This window comes from Salmo trutta, chromosome 17, assembly GCF_901001165.1.
Source record: "Salmo trutta chromosome 17, fSalTru1.1, whole genome shotgun sequence".
Classification (NCBI taxonomy): domain Eukaryota; kingdom Metazoa; phylum Chordata; class Actinopteri; order Salmoniformes; family Salmonidae; genus Salmo; species Salmo trutta.
The window spans coordinates 13,854,135-13,874,417 of NC_042973.1; the positions used below are offsets into that span (position 1 = coordinate 13,854,135).

The following is a 20,283-nucleotide window of genomic DNA, read 5'->3' on the forward strand; positions in this document are numbered from 1 at the left end:
GAGTATCAGTAGCGTAAAGGAGGGGTTGGCGGGTGGTGGGTGGTGGGTGGCGGGACACAATACAAATAGCCCGGTTAGCCAATGTGGGGGAGCACTGGTTGGTCGGGCCAATTGAGGTAGTATGTACATGACTGTATAGTTAAAGTGACTATGCATATATGATAAACAGAGAGTAGCAGCAGCGTAAAAGAGGGGTTGGGGGGGGGCACACAATGCAAATAGCCCGGGTAGCCGTTTGATTACCTGTTCAGGAGTATTATGGATTATTATTATAAAAACTGTTGAGAAGCCTTTGTATCCTAGACTTAGCATTCCGGTACCGCTTGCCATGCGGTAGTAGAGAGAACAGTCTATGACTGGGGTGGCTGGGGTCTTTGGGCCTTCCTCTGACACCGCCTGGTATGGAGGTCCTGGATGGCAGGCAGCGTAGCCCCAGTGATGTACTGGGCCGTACGCACTACCCTCTGTAGTGCCTTGCGGTCGGAGGCCAAGCAATTGCCGTACCAGGCAGTGATGCAACCAGTCAGGATGCTCTCGATGTTGCAGCTGTAAAACATTTTGAGGATCTCAGGACCCATGCCAAATCTTTTTACAATGTCGCCTATGGGCACAAACCCACCATCACTGGACCAGAGAGGACTGGCAAAAAGTGCTCTTCACTGACAAGTCTCGGTTTTGTCTCACCAGGGATGATGGTTGGATTCGCGTTTATCGTCAAAGGAATGAGCGTTACACCGAGGCCTGTACTCTGGAGTGAGATCGATTTGGAGGTGGAGGGTCCGTCATGGTCTGGGGTGGTGTGTAACAGCATCATAGTACTGAGCTTTTTGTCATTGCAGGCAATCTCAACGCTGTACGTTACAGGGAAGACATCCTCCTCCCTCATGTGGTACCCTTCCTGAGGCTCATCCTGACATGAACCTCCAGCATGACAATGCCACCAGCTATTGTCCTCGTTCTGTGCGTGATTTCCTGCAAGACAGGAATGTCAGTGTTCTGCCATAGCCAGCGAAGAGCCCGGATCTCAATCCCATTGAGCACGTCTGGGACCTGTTGGATCGGAGGGTGAGGGCTAGGGCCATTACCCCCAGAAATGTCCGGGAACTTGGAGGTGCCTTGGTGGAAGAGTGGGGTAACATCTCACAGCAAGAACTGGCAAATCTGGTGCAGTCCATGAGGAGGAGATGCACTGCAGTACTTAATACAGCTGGTGACCACACCAGATACTGACTGTTACTTTTGATTTTGACCCCCACCTTTGTTCAGGGACACATTATTCAATTTCTGTTAGTCACATGTCTGTGGAACTTGTTCAGTTTATGTCTCAGTTATTGAATCTTGTTATGTTCATACAAATATTTACACATGTTAAGTTTGCTGAAAATAAACGCAGTTGACAGTGAGAGGACATTTCTTTTTTTGCTGAGTTTAGATCCTACTGTATGACTTACAGTGACAGTGCACTTTCCTTATAAGAATCTACCCCTAATGGAAACCACAGGACGACGTAAATATTATATACAGTAAATAGCCTTCTAATTGAAATCTTCTACTAAGAAAAAGGTAATTATACAAATTTTAGACTTGAACTGCATAATGATCAGCTGACTTGAAGGCGATGCATGGTCAATCAGACATCTGCATTGGCCGTGCAGCATTTACGGTGATACAGCCTCTACAGAAGTCAGAACATTCATAATTCTTGCACTTCGCGGAGCAGCGCAAAGCTGTTGAGCAGAGCAGTTGTGAAGGAAGTTGTCAAGGAAGTGAGTTTGTGTTTATACAGGACCTCCCGCCCCAACCTACAAATTTATGCTTGATCCAAAAATGTGGTCGGAGGCTCCGTATGGAGGGTGTGACGCAATTGCGGAGCCTCCATAGGCACACAGAGGCCAAATTCAGATCCATACCACATCACCATGCGCCTCCCAAATTTTATAACAATGCGGAGGGCTCCATATATTGCATCACACCCTCCATACGGAGCCTCTGACCACATTTTTCACATTTTTGGATCAAGCATAAATTAGCTTTAAGAAACTAGTACTGTGGGCCAATCAAGATGTTGTTTGACTAATTAAAAAAATAAATCCAAATTTATCTCTGCTTTTCTAGCCCAAAGGTTTGCCCAAGTTCAATCTGAAAAATTATCAAATGGCCTCAATTGAATTGTCCAAAATGATTTATTCAAGCTATACTGAACAAAAATATGAACACAACATGTAAAGTGTTGGTCTCATGTTTCATGAGCTGAAATAAAACATCCCAGAAATGTTCCATAAGCACAAAATGCTTCTTTCTCTCGAATTTTGTGTACAAATTTGTTTACATCCCTGTTAGTGAGCATTTATATTTTGCCAAGATAATCCATCCACCTGACAGATGTGGCATATCAAGAATCTGATTAAACAGAACAGTCATTACACAGGTGCATCTTGTGCTGGAGACAAAAGGCCACTCCAAAATGTGCAGTTTTGTCACACAACACAATGCCATAGATGTCTGAAGTTTTGAGGAAGCATGCAATTGGCATGCTTACTGCAGGAATGTCCACCAGAGCTGTTGCCAGAGAATTGAATGTTAATTCCTCTTCCATAAGCCGCCTCCAACGTCCAACCAGCCTCACAACCACAGACCACATGTAACCACGCCAGCCCAGGACCTCCACATCTGGCTTCTTCACCTGCGAGATGGTCTGAGATGAGCCACCCGTAAAGCTGATAAAACTGTGGGTTTGCACAACCAAAGAATTTCTGCACAAACTGCCAGAAACCATCTCAGGGAAGCTCATCTGCGTGCTCATCGTCCTCACAAGGGGCTTGACCTGACTGGAGTTCGCCATAATAACTGACTTCAGTGGAGAAATGCTCACCTTCGATGGCCACTGGCATGCTGGAGAAGTGTGCTCTTCACGGATTAATCTTGGTTTCAAGTGTACCAGGCTGATGGCAGACAGCATGTATGGCGTCGTGTGGGCAAGTGGTTTGCTGATGTCAACGTTGTGAACAGAGTGCCCCATGGTGGCAGTGTGGTTATGGTATTGGTAGGCATAAGCTACAAACAATGAACACAATTGCATTTTATCAATGGCAATTTGAATGCACAGAGATACCGTGACGAGATCCTGAGGCCCATCGTCATGCCGTTCATCCGCCGCCATCACCTCATGTTTCAGTTTGATAATGCACAGCCTCATGTCGCAAGGATCTGTACACATTTCATGGAAGCTGAAAATGTCCCAGCTCTTCCATGGTCTGCATACTCACCAGACATGTCACCCATTGAGCATGTTTGGGAGGCTCTGGATCAACGTGTACGACAGCATGTTCCAGTTTCCGCCAATATCCAGCAACTTCACACAGCCATTGAAGAGAAGTGGGGCCTACATTCCACAGGCCACAATCAACAGCCAGATCATCTCCATGTGATAGGAGATGTGTCCCGTTGCATGAGGCAAATTGTGATCATACCAGATACTGACTGGTTTTCTGATCCATGTCTTACCTTTTTTTTTAAAAAGGTATCTGTGACCAACAGATGCACATCTGTATTCCAAATCACGTGAAATTCATAGATTAGTGCTGAATGAATTTATTTCAACTGACTGATTTCCTTATATGAACCTTAACTCAATAAAATATTAGAAATTGTTTCATGTTGCGTTTATATTTTTGTTCAGTGTAGTTCATAACTCTAAGTGAACTCTAAGTGGAACCCCCTCAAGTAAAATTATGAATATCTTATGACTATATAAAAAAGGACCAATTGAAACATTTCCAAACCTGGTGTTAAATTCACAATTACTGAGTGTTCATTTTCAAATGAAAACAACATTCTAGTCTGTTTCTCATCCACATTAAATGACCTGGAGCAGCTTGTGGTTTTCCAGGCATAGCATTTAATATGTATTGTAAATCCAATACGGTGGTGTGCCTGTGTGATCAGTAAATATACTTCAGAAGGCACATCAAACATCACAGATTCTGTCACACGTGTCAGTGTACCACTACATTTTTTTTATTTGACCTTTATTTAACTAGGCAAGTCAGTTAAGAACAAATTCTTATTTACAATGACGGCCTAGGAACAGTGGGTTAACTGCCTTGTTCAGGGGCAGAACAACAGATTCACTCTTGCAACCTTTTGGTTACTGGTCCATTGCTCTAACCACTAGGCTACCTGTATCTGTTTGTGAACACCCCACCTAGTAATCACATAGCCTCAATATTTCAAAGCACCAATAAAACATTCAGTGCAGTGCTGACAAGACGCAGGAGAGGAAGTAGTGAGGACGAGGAAAATTGACAATATGATCTAAATTGACTGAAAGCTACTGAGGCGGCGGACAATGTGAAATAAATAAATGACCTCAGAGAAAATAATCCTTGTCATCTTTCATTTTTACAGTACAAAATAATTTTGTGAAAACAGAACACAGGATTATCTGTCACTGTCACTTGCTTGTCTCAATCTCTGAATACAGTATGTTTACATGCAGACCAATAATTTGATATTAAACTGATTATGGCAGTAAGCCGAGTATGGCATTAGTCATGTAAAAACCTTACTCTGCTTATCTTAAATCGGCGTTAGGTCATAATCGAAGTAAGCATACGCCGATTAAAACACCTGGTTTTATGAGCGATCTTTCAAATTCTAAGGACATGTAAACTTCTTAATCATACTTACTGCGGTGTATTTGATCTGCACATGTGCCAGCAAGAGCAGGGCGAGCTTCCTTCTTTTGCGCAACTGAGGTGGGTTCGGGAAAAACTGAAAATATGCATCTAGAAATAGTTTTCAAATACAAACTTTATATGTCCGAACTGTGTTCTCACCTCACACAGGCTCTTCTCCTGGGTGCCTCTGGACTCCTGGGCCTCCTGTAGTTCTTTCTCCAGCTGTTCCAGACGAGCCACACGGATCTGAGGGGAGACAGAGAGAGAGTCTTTAGTCACCACAGTCATTTTGTGGCATGAAAAACATTGTCCAAACATTGTACAATACCCTCTGAAAGCAGTTTTAATTTCTTGGTTTTTCATGTAAAATGTGTGTGTTGCATCCAAAACATGTTTCAGAAATAAGTTCCACACGCAATAATGTAAGTGAAGATATTGAGAACAGTTGCCAAATGTTACTGTGTGTGTTGCCATGACAGAGACAGACATGGCAGAGAGTGCCTCTCCTTACCTGTGTCCTCTGGACCATTTCATCGCTGGTTCCGAAGCGTTCCTCCATGACAGAACGCAACTGCTGTGCCTCGAACTCCAGCTGCTGGCGAATGAGGTCAATCTGTATGGAGAACTGTTAAGATAAGGAAAAAGAGATTAGTTTCTGCACAACACAAGCCTCCATTTTGGGGCATTCTGAAACAAAATGGATGCTATCTTCTCTGCCAAAGAGTTTAACCAAATATTTAACCCAAGATAGACCAGAGCCTGTTGTTTCCAATGGGACTAAATTAATCATAGTGGGCAGAACCAAGCATGAGCTAGAGAGATCCTACTGGCGCAATTTAGCATTTATTTTCATATTTCTGTTATGGAACGCCTACTCTGTGAAGTGCGCGTGTGCAATAACTGAATTCACCCTTGCACGTCTTCGAAACAAAAAAAAAAAGTGAAACTTTGGCAAAGGGTAAAGTCTTTAAGAAGCAGTCCACTCTGTTTGTTACAGATTATAGTTTTGGAAAGAGAAAACTGTATGGAGACCAAATGTTTCATTGATGAAAAAATGTGCAGAATGTCGGCCAAAATCCATCTGGCTCCGTCTTCTCCCACCGCCGGACGCTGGGCTTCCTCTCATCAACATATTTGGTAGTGAGCGGAAACACACATTTATACATCCTGTGAAATATCTGGCTCATTGTTCTATTTGATGGTTTAACTCTCGCCTGTGCGCCTGTTAAAACAATAATGAGTTGATTTCATTACAATGAACATGCAAGAAAGCAAAGGGGGCGACAGTTAAAAAAAAAGTGCCTACATTTCCTGCAACTGAGTGCTGAGTACAAGTATACTTTGTACTGTAATGCTGTCTGTTATGGTCCACTGTGTCTGAGCACCGTGCAGGAGAGAATATTCTGGAGACTCAGTGGTGTTAAAAAGTGCTCTCACCGTGTCGATGCGTGGCAGTTGGTTCAGCCGCTGAGACAGTCCCTGGAGCTGGCTATAGTACCAGCGACGCTCCCGCTCCTCCTTGTCTATCTCACTTAGCAGCATCGTTCTGGAACACACACAGCTACATTTAACACTTTGACTACCATCCACCACAACATCACTGGGGATTCATAGTACCTCACTTTTTTTGTTGTTGAAGGGACTAGTGATTTATAGTGAATTATTATTTTTAAGGTATTATTTTAAAAATGTTTGATTTAGTATTACTAGTAATACATACATCTGATTGAACTATGGTAAAGCACTAACCTCTCTTTGTAGAGGTCTTCCAGATGCTGGGCCGTGATGCGTCCGTCTCCCAGCATGGCTTTGGCCAAGGCTCCAGGGTGCACAGCCGTGCCCTCCCCAGACAGAGAGGAGCTCTGGCGGGATGAAGGGCGCAGGGGGCTCCTGGCTCTGGAGGAGGAGGGAGGCAAGCAGGCCAGACAATCGTCCATGTCACCCGACTGAGCTGCCAGACTGGCTAGACTGTCTGGGAGAATGTGCATGTTTTGCGGCTGGTACTTCAGCTCATAGTAGTTGGTCAAGTCCATGTGCAACTCTGAGAGAGAAATGTCATTAATATTTGGAAAAAGAAATATGATTTTATTTTCTAAAAATGAACGATTGAAATGGCTGATATTGAATAAATTAATGAGTTGTGTACAATATCAGTCTAAACAGACATTAAATGGTGAGAAAATAGACAGAAAAGCACAGGGATAAGGCACACATACCTTTGAGCTGGTCCAGCACATCAGTCCTCCCGGAGGAGGCCAAAGTGCCAGCCTCCAGCTCCAGTTTGCTTTGCAGCCCCTTCAGAACCCCCTAGAGAAGAGAAAGCAATTCACTATCTGTGTCCATCCAGAAACCCAGTCAAATGAAATTGTTGTGGCCACAGTGAAACCAAAAATGAGTCACAACCTGTTGGGATTACAACAGTATGCCGCCTGAAATCACAGCCAAGTCAATGTAAAATCCAAGCCTTTTCCTCAAATCAATCTTCTCCAAGGGGTTGTTTTGAGGTTGGAAGGTTAGATCTGTTTGCCACCAGTGTCTGGCTTTGTGAGCTCCCTACAGAGCGTCCTGGTTGTCTGCTGATAGCTCAAGCTGCCGTCAGGAATATAAAGGCTTTAGCTGGGGATAATCAGCTGTGTGCCAGAGGAGTGATAGGGTGGACCAGCATGAACTGGGGTTGGCACTTACAATTAAATCTTAAAATGGTGACCTATCCAGACTATTATATGATTGATGTTGCTGGCTGGAATGGAGAAATTGTTTTGGTGTGTTTTGTTGTTCATTTCGTCAATTCAGACTGAAATAATTATTTATGAAAGAACGACGAGTGGGACGCTTTTAATAACCAGATTATGATATGTGTTTTGACCTTTCTGCTGATGCCTCAGAATCAGGTAACCAGTGTTTCAGTGGTAGTCCACAGTACACAGCATTTAGGCTAAAGCCACAGTAAAGCACATTGGAAACCCTGATTCCACCCCTCTTGGGATGGTCCCTAATTCTGCCAGTAATCCAAACTCCCCACAAGCTGTGATTCTGGCAACGTTTAATGCTAGCCTGGTACAAAACTGTGACCTAGGCTATAATATCACCACAGACCTTGACACAGATATCCTATTATGATGCATGTCTATAAAAGCCAAACGTTTTGTTGACAAACAGACAAATACCTAACAGTAAATCCTAATTGCACATGGTGTGACAGGGAGGAGTGTACAGAAATTTGAAGCAGGTTTAGCCACAGAGAAAAAAAGGACTATATCAAAGAAGAAATATCCTGTCAGACAAGCTGGGATTTCAAGCAGCAAAATAATCGATAATGAGAAAATGTCTTAGCAGGCTATAGGGTGTAATGGTTTCCTTCTTCCTCTGCAGCTTGTCTCAATCCCTGCTGGTATCATTACTGTAACGAGGACAACTGGTTAGATCAGTGCAGAAAGAGGAATGATTTTAAGGGTAGCTTAGTGCCTCATCTATCCAGGCCAGGAATTCTAGCCATGAAGCATTAGTGTCTTCAGTCACTGAGGAGAGAAACCGGGTCACTAGCGAAGGAGTTACATGAAGTCTACAGCATCCTTCAGAATTGGGGCTGAACTCTGTCGATCTGAGGCAGAACTGAGAGGATTTTGAATGGGGAAATGTCCTATCTGTATCTAAGTCATACTATTAGCCATGGCTTGACAAAATGGAGGGAATGTAGGCATAGAGAAAATCCAAAATTAAAAATGTGTCCTTTTAAAAAATAAACGACAATTGCTGCCATCTTTATGAGCTATCATCATAGCAACATATTGTCATCTGTGTCTTTCATATATATTTATATATTTTTTAAATCTTTAAGTCCAGATGCATATAAATAATAAACATAACAAATGAAGAGGTCAAGGAAATCTGGAAATGGTTGAAAATACACCTTTCTAAGCAATCATCAAATCAAAACCCCAATGTTATCCTCCTATTCTTATTTCTCCCTTAGCCCTGGGGTCGCCCCTCTAACCTCTCTCACCTTCATGTCGGTGGTCTCGTTCTCCAGCTTGGACAGGTGGTTGGAGTTGTCCTCCAGCTCTCTCCGCAGATGGGAATTCTCCTGGCGGAGAGCTTCCACCTGGTAGACCAGCTGGTCATAGGAAGCTGTGGAGTTTGCCATCTTCAGACAATGTTGTGGTCCCTGCAAGGCAGAAGAACAAGTGGGGCCGGAGGTTAATGAGTGTTGGAGTTAAGTTTCATGGCTAACTCCAGCACATTATGCATTGCTTATTATAATTCCATTGTGTCTTTGCAGCAACAGTTATAGGAAAACAGGCAGTTTATTTCCTAATACAGCGCATTTGGAAAGTATTCAGACCCCTTCACTTTTTCCATATTTTGTTATATTACAGCCTTATTCTAAAATTGTCCTCATCAATCTACACACAATACCCCATAATGACAAAGCAAAAACAGGTTTTAATGTTGGTTTTTTATAAATATAGCATTTACATAAGTACTCAAACCCTTTCCTCAGTACTTTGTTGAAGCACCTTTGGCAGAAATTACAGCCTTGAGGTCTTCTTGGGTATGACGCTACAGGCTTGGCACACCTGTATTTGGGGAGTTTCTCCCGTTTTTCTCTGCAGATCCTCTCAAGCTCTGTCAGGTTGGACGAGGAGCGTCGCTGCACAGCTATTTTCAGGTCTCTCCAGAGATGTTCGATCGGGTTCAAGTCTGGGCTCTGGCTGGGCCACTCAAGAACATTCAGAGACTTGTCCCGAAGCCACTCCTGCGTTGTCTTGGCTGTGTGCTTAGGGTTGTTGTCCTGTTGGAAGGTGAACCTTTGACCCAGTCTGAGGTTCCGAGCGCTCTGGAGCAGGTTTTTTTGCAGGTTCTCTCTGTACTTTGCTCTGTGCGTTTTCCCTCAATCCTGACTAATCTCCCAGTCCCTAAATACAAAATAGCTCACCCATCTAAAAACAATACCCCATAATGACAAAGTGAAAACATGTTTTTATAATTTTTTCACATTTAGTGAAAATAAAGGTCATAAATATCTGCATAAGTATTCACACCCCTGAGTCAATACTTTGTAGAAGCACATTTGGCAGTGCTTACAGCTGAGAGTCCTTCTAGGTAAGTCTCAAAGAACTTTCCACATCTGGATTGTGCAACATCATCATTTTCATAATTATTCAAGCAACTTTTGCCCATTATTCTTTTATAAATACTTCAAGCTCTGTCCTATTGGTTGTTTATCTTTGCTAGTGTAACGTCTGCTTCCAACTCACACTCTCAAACACGTAGATCTCCTGAACCCAGCTCACTTTCCAGCCGACTTTCCAGCTCACACTCTCAAACACCTGAATCCCCTGAACGCAGCTCACTCTCCAGATCCCAATCACCTGAATTCTGATCACCTATTCACACACTGGTGTGTCATTATCACACACTATTTAGTTCAGTTTGTTGCACCCCATTATTGTGAGGTATTGTCTGTTTTCTGACAGACTTCTATTCGGAGCTCTTTTTTTCCCATAATTTACTCCTCCCATGTATGATAGTTTTTGCCTGCCTCACTAACGACGCCTTTTGCCTATTCCCTGCCTGTACTGTAGCCTATTGGATTTCCTGTTATCAACCTATTGCCTGATCTCCCAGACTACGTTACTAGCCTTTTCCCTGCCTGTACTGTTGTCTTTTTGGACCCCCTGTGTATGACCTTCTACCTGCCCCTGGACCCAGCTACCTGCCTCCTCCTGTGTATGACCTTCTGCCTGCCCCTGGACCCAGCTACCTGCCTCCTCCTGTGGTCCTTTACAAATAAACACCTGCTGTGCGCTGCGCTTGAAACCAGCTCTCTGTCTCCCAGCGTGTTCATTACAGCTAGAAAACCATTTTCAGGTCTTGCCATAGATTTTCAAGTAGATGTACGTAAAAACTGTAACTCGGCTGCTCAGGAACATTCACTGTCTTCTTGGTAAGCAACCCCAGTGTAGATTTAGTGTTTTAGTTATTGTGCTGCTAAAAGGTGAATTCATCTCCCAGTGTCTGGTGGAAAGTAGACTGAATTTTATTTTACAATTTTTTATTTATTTCACCTTTATTTAAACAGGTAGGCCAGTTGAGAACAAGTTCTAATGTACAACTGCGACCTGACCAAGATAAAGCAAAGCAGTGCGACACAAACAACAACACAGAATCACACATGGAAAAAACAAACGTACAGTCAATAACACAATAGAAAAAGTCTATATACAGTGTGTGCAAATGGAGTAAGGAGGTAAGGCAATAAATAGACCATAGTAGTGAAGTAATTACAATTTAGGAAATTAATACTGGAGTGATAGATGTGCAGATGATGATGTGCAAGGAGAAATACTGGTGTGCAAAAGAGCAAAAAAGTTAATAAAAACAATATGGGGATGAGGCAGGTAGATTGGATGGGCTATTTACAGATGGGTTGTGTACAGATGCAGCGATCGGTAAGCTGCTCAGATAGCTGATGCTTAAAGTTAGTGAGGGAGATATGTCTCCAACTTCAGCAATTTTTGCAATTCGTTCCAGTCATTGGCAGCAGAGAACTGGAAGGAAAGGCGGCCAAAGAGGTGTTGGCTTTGGGGATGACCAGTAAGAAATACCTGCTGGAGCGCGTGCTACGGGTGGGTGTTGTTATCGTGACCAGTGAGCTGAGATAAGGCAAAGCTTTACCTAGCAAAGACTTATAGATGACCTGGAGCCAGTGGGTCTGGCTACGAATATGTAGCGAGGGCCAGCCGACGAGAGCATACAGGTCGCAGTGGTGGGTGGTATATGGGGCTTTGGTGACAAAATGGATGGCACTGTGATAGACTGCATCCAGTTTGCTGAGTAGAGTGTTGGAGGCTATTTTGTAAATTACATCGCCGAAGTCGAGGATCGGTAGGATAGTTTTACAACGGTATGTTTTGCAACGGTATGTTTTGCAGCGTGAGTGAAGGAGGTTTTGTTGCGAAATAGGAAGCCGATTCTAGATTTCATTTTGGATTGGAGATGTTTAATATGAGTTTGGAAGGAGAGTTTACAGTCTAGCCAGACACCTAGGTATTTGTAGTTGTCCACATATTCTAAGTCAGAACCGTCCAGAGTAGTGATGCTAGTCGGGCGGGTGGGTGAGGGCAGCAATCGGTTGAAAAGCATGCATTTAATTTTACTAGCGTTTAAGAGCAGTTGGAGGCCATGGAATGAGTGTTGTATGGCATTGAAGCTCATTTGGAGGTTTGTTAACACAGTGTCCAAAAAGGGCCAAATGTATACAGAGTGGTGTCATCTGCGTAGAGGTAGATCAGGAAATCACCCGCAGCAAGAGCGACATCGTTGATATATACAGAAAAAAGAGTCGGCCCGAGAATTGAACCCTGTGGGACCCCCATAGAGACTGCCAGAGGTCCAGATAACAGGCCCTCCGATTTGACACACTGAACTCTATCTGAGAAGTATTTGGTGAACCAGGCGAGGCAGTCATTTGAGAAACCAAGGCAGTTGAGTCTGCCGATAAGAATACGGTGATTGACAGAGTCAAAAGCCTTGGCCAGGTCGATGAAGACGGCTGCACAGTACTGTCTTTTATCGATTGCGGTTATGATATCATTTAGTACCTTGGACGTGGCTGAGGTGAACCCGTGACCAGCTCGGAAACCGGATTGCACAGCGGAGAAGGTACGGTGGGATTCGAAATGGTCAGTGATCTGTTTGTTAACTTGGCTTTCGAAGACTTTAGAAAGGCAGGGCAGGATGGATATAGGTTTAAAACAGTTTGGGTCTAGAGTGTTACCCCCTTTGAAGAGGGGGATGACCGCGGCAGCTTTCCAATCTTTAGGGATCTCGGACGATACGAAAGAGAGGTTGAACAGACTGGTAATAGGGGTTGCAACAATGGCGGTGGATAATTTTAGAAAGAGAAGGTTCAGATTGTCTAGCCCAGCTGATTTGTACGGGTCCAGGTTTTGCAGCTCTTTCAGAACATCTGCTATCTGCTATCAGAACATCTGCTATATTTGGGTGGAGAAGCTGGGGAGGCTGGGGCAAGTAGCTGCGGGGGGTGCAGAGCTGTTGGCCGGGGTTGGTGTAGCCAGGAGAAAAGCATGGCCAGCAGTAGAGAAATGCTTATTGAAATTCTCAATTATCGTGGATTTATCGGTGGTGACAGTGTTTCCTAGCCTCAGTGCAGTGGGCAGCTGGGAGGAGGTGCTCTTATTCTCCATGGACTTTACATTGTCCCAGAACTTTTTGGAGTTAAAGCTACAGGATGCAAATTTCTGTTTGAAAAAGCTAGCCTTTGCTTTCCTAACTGACTGCGTGTATTGGTTCCTGACTTCCCTGAACAGTTGCATATCGGGGGGACTATTCGATGCTAGTGCAATCTGCCACAGGATGTTTCTGTGCTGGTAAAGGGCAGTCAGGTCTGGAGTGAAACAAGGGGTATATCTGTTCTTAGTTCTACATTTTTTGAAAGGGGCATGCTTATTTAAGATGGTGAGGAAATTACATTTACAGAACGACCAGGCATCCTTTACTGACGGGATGAGGTCAATATCCTTCCAGGTCGATTAGAAATGCATTCTCGCAGAAATGTTTTAGGGAGCTTTTGACCGCGAACCCATAGCGGATGCAGGCAATGAGGCAGTGATTGCTGAGATCCTGATTGAAAACAGCAGAGGTGTATTTGGAGGGCAAGTTGGTCAGGATAATATCTATGAGGGTGCCCATGTTTACAGATTTAGGGTTGTACCTGGTGGGTTCCTTGATAATTTGTGTGAGATTGAGGGCATCTAGCTTAGAGGGCATCTAGTAACAGAACGAACTCTGAAGATAGATGGGGGCAATCAATTCACATATGGTGTCCAGGGCACAGCTAGGAGCTGAGGGGGTTCTATAACAGGCGGCAACAGTGAGAGACTTATTTCTGGAGAGATTCATTTTTAAAATTAGAAGGTCGAACTGTTTGGGCATAGACCTGGAAAAGTATGACAGAACTTTGCAGGCTATCTCTACAGTAGATTGCAACTCCTCCCATTTTGGCAGTTATTTCTTGACGGAAAATGTTGTAGTTGGGGATGGAAATCTCAGAATATTTGGTGGCCTTCCTAAGCCAGGATTCAGACACGGCAAGGACATCAGGGTTGGCGGAGTGTGCTAAAGCAGTGAGTAAAACAAACTTAGGGAGGAGGCTTCTGATGTTAACATGCATGAAACCAAGGCTTTTGCGGTTACAGAAGTCAACAAATGAGAGCGCCTGGAGACATGCCGGGCCTGGGATAACCTCCACATCACCCGAGGAACAGAGGAGGAGTAGGATGAGGGTATGGCTAAAGGCTATCAAAACTGGTCTAGTGCGTTGGGGACAGAGAATAAAAGGAGCAGATTTCTAGGCGTGGTAGGATAGATTCAGGGCATAATGTACAGACAGGGGTATGGTTGGGTGCGGGTACAGTGGAGGTAAACCTAGGCATTGAGTGACGATAAGAGAGGCTGCATCTCTGGACGCACTAGTTATGCTGGGTGAGGTCACCACATGTGTGGGAGGTGGCAAAGGAGGTATCTGAGGCATGTTGAGTGGGACTAGGGCCTCCGCAGTGAACTAAAACAATGATAACAATCCTAAACAACAGTATACAAGCGCTATTTGACATTAGTGAGAGTCATAAAGCAAGGCATAAAGCAATCACAGATGTTGATTGGGAGAGCTAGCTAAGACAACAACGGGTAAGACAACAACAGCTAATCAGCTAAGACAACAACAACAGGTAAAATGGCGATGATTGGGCAGAGAGGGTCAGTTAACTACACACAGGGCCTGAGTTCGAGGCTGGGGCTGACAGATAAACAAAATAAACAAAATGGAGTACCGTGATTAATGAACAGTCCAGCAGGCATCAGCTATGTAGCCAAGTGTTCATAGGGTCCAGGGAACAGCAATAGATTTTTTTATAATTTTTTTTTATTTCACCTTTATTTAACCAGGTAGGCTAGTTGAGAACAAGTTCTCATTTGCAACTGCGACCTGGCCAAGATAAAGCATAGCAATTCGACACATACAACAACACAGAGTTACACATGGAATAAACAAAACATACAGTCAATAATACAGTAGAACAAAAGAAAACAAAAAGTCTATATACAGTGAGGGCAAATGAGGTAAGTTAATTACGGCAATAAATAGGCCATGGTGGCGAAGTAATTACAATATAGCAATTAAACACTGGAATGGTAGATGTGCAGAAGATGAATGTGCAAGTAGACATACTGGGGTGCAAAGAAGCAAGATAAATAAATAAATACAGTATGGGGATGAGGTAGGTAGATAGATGGGCTGTTTACAGATGGGCTATGTACAGGTGCAGTAATCTGTGAGCTGCTCTGACAGCTGGTGCTTAAAGCTAGTGAGGAAGATATGAGTCTCCAGCTTCAGAGATTTTTGCAGTTCGTTCCAGTCATTGGCAGCAGAGAACTGGAAGGAAAGATGAAACAGGGAAGCCGCTAGGTAGTCGTTACTACGTTAGCAAGCAGGAGACACGGCGTTCAAAAAAAGTTAGCAGGCCGGGGCTGTAGAAGCGTCTGCTCCGACGCTTGCAGCTAACTGGTGCTAGCTTCGGGACAAGGGCGTTAGCCACTATAGCCACTCGGTAGAAGCTAGCTAGCAGCGATGATCCTATGCAAAGGTCCAGAGCTAACGGCAGGAATCCGGTGGTGTAGTGGATTTTAGTCGTGTTAGTGAAGAGTCCAGGAGGTATCAGCTGTGTAGCCGAGTGATTATAGGGTCCACTGAGCAGGCCGGGAGATGGGCCTGGCTCAAGGCTAGCTTCGGGGCTGGGCCACTCGGTGGCAGCTAGCTAGCTGCGATGGCAAGTATTATCCAGGCTAAAAGTGGCTGGTGTCTGTGCTAAAGGTAAAGGCCCCTAGCAGTGGCTAGCAATGACTAAATAGCTAGTAGCTAATTAGCTGGTTAGCTTCTGATTGCTAGCTTCTGATGAAGGTTCTGGCTAGAAGGTCTAAAAATAGCAGATCCGTATCACATTGGGTGAGGCGGGTTGCCGGAAGGTATATTTAATTTAAAAAATCGAAAAAGAGATTGAAAATATATTGAAATATTTACAAAAAGACGAAAAATACAAAATTTACACGGGAGAACAACAAACAAAGTCTGCACTGCTACGCCATCTTGGAACCAGGTTTTCCTCTATACTTTTGCCGGTGCTTAGCTCCATTCTATTTATTTTTTATCCTGAAAAACAGAACTCCTCAGTCCTTAATGATTACAAGCATACCCATAACATGATGCAGTGACCACTATGCTTGAAAATATGGAGTGGATTGTATTGGATTTGCCCCAAACATAACACTTTGTATTCAGAACAAAAAGTTAATTGCTTTGCCACATTTTTTGCAGTATTACTTTAGTGCCTTTTTGCTAACAGGATGCATGTTTTGGAGTATGTTTATTCTTTACAGGCTTCCTCCTTTTCACTTTGTAAATGAGGTTATTATTGTGGAGTAACTACAATGTTGTTGATCCATCCTTAGTTTTCTCCTACCACAGCCATTAAACTCTGTAACTGTTTTAAAGTCAACATTGGCCTCATGGTGAAATCCCAGAACGGTTTCCTTCCTCTCCGGCAACTGGGTTAGGAAGGACGCCTGTATCTTTGTAGTGACTGGGTGTATTGATACAACATCCAAAGTGTAATTAATAACTTCACCATGCTCAAAGGGATTACATTTACATTTTAGTCATTTAGCAGACACTCTTATCCAGAGCATCTTACAGTAGTGAATGCATACATTTTCATACATTTCATTTCATGCATTTTTTTTGGACTGGCCCCCCGTGGGAATCAAACCCACAACCCTGGCGTTGCACACACCATGCTGGCGTTTCAAACACCATGCTCTACCAACTGAGCCACAGGGAGCCTGCTTTTTAAAATGTGTACCCATCTACCAATAGGTGCCCTTCTTTGTGAGGCATTGGAAAACCTCCCTGGTATTTGTGGTTGAATCTGTGTTTGAAATTCACTGCTCGACTGAGGGACCGTACAGATAAGTGTGTTGGATACAGACATGAGGTAATCATTCAAAAATAATGTTAAGCACTATTATTGCACACAGAGTGAGTCCATGCAACTTATTATGTGACTTGTTAAACACATTTTTACTCCTGAACTTATTTAGGCTTGCCATAACAAAGGGGTTGAATACTTATTGACTCAAGACATTTTAGTTTTTCATTTGTAATAAATTTGTACAAATTTCGAAAAAACATATTTCCACTTTGACATCATTGAGTATTGTGTATACATAATTCCACTTTGAATCCATTTTCAATTCAGGCTGTAACACAACAAAATGTGGAAAAGGTCAAGGGGTGTGAATACTTTCTAAATGTACTATATGAACAACATAGACAGAAAGAGCGATGCTTGGGCTCTTCCATACATATAAACATCGGCCACATCTCTCCTCTCTGCAGTGTATGGTTGGCAGCAGATGGTACACAGAGAAACGTATCATCTGTCAAATCAAGTTTAGCTCCATTTTGATCAATGTTTGTGCTTGGCCGAGCCTGTATTCACTCTGTGTGTGGCCATTCAATATGCTACAAAACACACAGACAGAGGACTAAAAGGCAGCGAGCGTCTATCCCGTTTTCAAGCCTCATGACACAGATGCTCTGTGTTTTGTTTAAGCATCTTGTTAAGAATCTGTTATTGGTATGGATATTGGATGATATTATGGTACGAGAATTTTTATTTAACCAGGCAAGTCAGTTAAGAACAAATTCTTATTTACAATGACAGCCTACTCTGGCCAAACACCGACAATGCTGGGCCATTTGTGCACCGCCCAATGGGACTCCCAATCACAGCCAGATGTGATACAGCCTGGATTCGAACCAGGTACTATAGTGATTCCTCTTGCACTGAGAAGCAGTGCCTTAGACCGCTGCGGCACTCGGGAGCCTTGCTGGTTATATCAGTTGAATACCAAACCATATCAAATTGACATTACAGCATACTTATTATAGTTGCTCATCATTTTAAAACCTCTGTACCCATCAATTATGTATTCATCAAATTCATAGATTTTGTCTGGGCTATGTTCTTTGATGATTTGGACCTCTTTTTACAACATCAGAAATGCTGTCAGTGAGGGAATACATGGCAGCCATTTTGATAAATGACTGCGTGCAGGGAGCCATTGCTGCTTTGCTAATGAGATTTCAAGGATTTGAAAGTGTATCAAAAATATATGACGCATGCAAAAAATCGAATATGACTCACTTCTGGTGGCTTTAATGCAATTATATAGAAACAAATCAAATTCACCCCCTAGTCACCTTGACATCAATGAAAACAAATGAAGCCAGTACGCATTTGTGCATAATGCCTGAAGCAGTCAGTCACTCTGTGTTTTATGGAGACTCAGACGACAGTGACAGATGTGCATTATTAACGCCTTCCTGCTCTTCATGACTGGTGATAACAGCACCTGCGACAGTGATTCTCCTAGGCCTGTAATTTCACACATAATTTTCAAGCATAAAGCTTGCATGGCAAGTAGTTTGAAAATGTAAACATTGTTGGCTTTTCAGAGTGAGCAAGCGCAACCGTCTGCCCTACTATTGTTCTGAAGGATCATGCCAGCCCACCTATTCCCTAATTACCTTCTGGACATGCCCCCTCTCCTGCCAACTTTGTTTGGTTAGCATGTTTGTTATACTTTAAAACCTCTCTTGGGCAGGTGGGACGCTACCGTCCCACCCACGGTTCACACTATTCAACAGCCAGTGAAAACTTTTGTTCGATAAAGTCCATAATTTATGTCCAAATACCTCCTTGTTGTTAGCGCGTTCAGTAAGCTACTCCAAATGTAGGAAGCGCGCCCAAAATTTCACAACGAAAAGTCTAAAAAAGTTATATTTACATTCGTTGAAACATGTCAAACGTTGTATAGCATCACTCTTTAGGGCCTTTTTAACATAAAACTTCAATAATATTCGAACCGGACGATTCCAATGTCTTGAAAAACGTTATGGAACACAGCTACCTCATCATGTAAATGCGCGCCACAAAATTCATGTCATTTTCTGAGTCACCAACTTCCCGGCCTTCTTGTTCGCTCTCTGTTCACTGCAAAAGCCTGAAACTAGGTTCTAAAGACGGTTGACATCTAGTGGAAGCCGTAGGAAGTGCAAAATGAACCCTAAGTCACTGTGTGTTAGATAGGCAATGACTTGAAAAGACTACAAGCATCAGATTTCCCACTTCCAGGTTGGATTTTTCTCAGGTTTTTGCCTGCCATATGAGTTCTGTTATACTCACAGACATCATTCAAACAGTTTTAGAAACTTCAGAGTGTTTTCTATCCAAATCTACTAATAATATGCATATTCTGCATATTCGAGTAGTAGGCAGTTTAATTTGGGTACGTTTTTCATCCGGCCGTGAAAATACTGCCCCCTACCCAAGAGAGGTTAACATTTCTTCTTAGTTAAGGCACTTTGTCTTCTATGTTAACCTCTTGTCGTTCGCCTAGGATAGGGGGCGCTACAGCGATTTTTGAAAAAAATTCGTGCCCATTTTAAACGGCCTCCTACTCAAACTCAGAAGCTAGGATATGCATAGAATTAATACTTGTGGATAGAAAACACCCTAAAGTTTCTAAAACTGTTTGAATGGTGTCTGTGAGTATAACATAACTCATATGGCAGTCAAAACCCCGAGACCGATCGTAACAGGAAGTGGAATTCTGAATTGCGGACTCAACTTCATCAGTTTGCCTGTAAATCACACAGTGAGCAATGGTTCATTGAGCACTTCTTATTGCTTCCACTAGATGTCCCCAGTCTTTACAAAGTGATTTGAGCCTTCTACTGTGAAAACTGAATGAATGAGACGCAGTGGAACGTGGTCACACGGAGAGGGCCATCACCATTATGACGCCGGCGCCCCTGGCTACCCTCCCCTTTCGAACCTTTTTGAAACACAATGCAATCGTCCCCTTGAATCTTATTGGAGCTCTGGTTGAAAAAGGCCCTAAAGATTTATGTTATAGAACGTTTGACATGTTTGAACGAACCTAAATAAAAAAAATATGCATTTTTTCGAAAGTGGAGTCCCGCGCACGACGGAACTTTTGGTGCAGCCTTCAGAACGCGCTAACAAGAACAAGCTATTGGAACATAAAGGATTAACTTTTTCGAACGAAAATACATTTGTTGTGGACCTGGGATTCCTAGAAGTGCTTTCTGATGAAGATAATCAAATGTAAGGGATTATTGACAATAGTATACAAGACTAGATTTGATATGCGATTGTTCCAAGATGGCGCTGACCTGTAACGGTAGCCTAATTTCTGAGTATCGCAAAGTGTGATTACCCAGTAAAGTTATTTTTAAATCTGGCATTACAGGTGCTTTCAAGAGATATTCATCTATAAATCTTAGAATGACAATATTACATTTTAAAAATGTTTTCGAATAGTAATTTAGTAAATTGTAGCACTGTTTCACCGGATGCATTTGAGGGAAAATAGTTAGTCAACGTTACTCGCCGATGTAAAATGCTGTTTTTATATATAAATATGAACTTTATCGAAC

At 43.0% G+C, this 20,283-nt stretch overlaps 1 protein-coding gene across 1 annotated transcript in view; it reads right to left on the bottom strand.

Annotated features, from left to right (window-relative positions):
* Positions 1-20,283, bottom strand: part of LOC115151644 (adenomatous polyposis coli protein 2-like) — a 53,005-nt gene that overhangs the window by 18,376 nt on the left and 14,346 nt on the right. The window contains exons 2-7 of the mRNA XM_029695753.1: positions 8,683-8,844; positions 6,896-6,986; positions 6,429-6,720; positions 6,117-6,225; positions 5,191-5,304; positions 4,839-4,925 (exon numbers count right to left, since the gene is read on the bottom strand). Coding sequence (XP_029551613.1) covers positions 4,839-4,925; positions 5,191-5,304; positions 6,117-6,225; positions 6,429-6,720; positions 6,896-6,986; positions 8,683-8,823 — 834 coding nt within the window. The 5' untranslated portion in view covers positions 8,824-8,844. The remainder of the gene's footprint in view (positions 1-4,838; positions 4,926-5,190; positions 5,305-6,116; positions 6,226-6,428; positions 6,721-6,895; positions 6,987-8,682; positions 8,845-20,283) is intronic.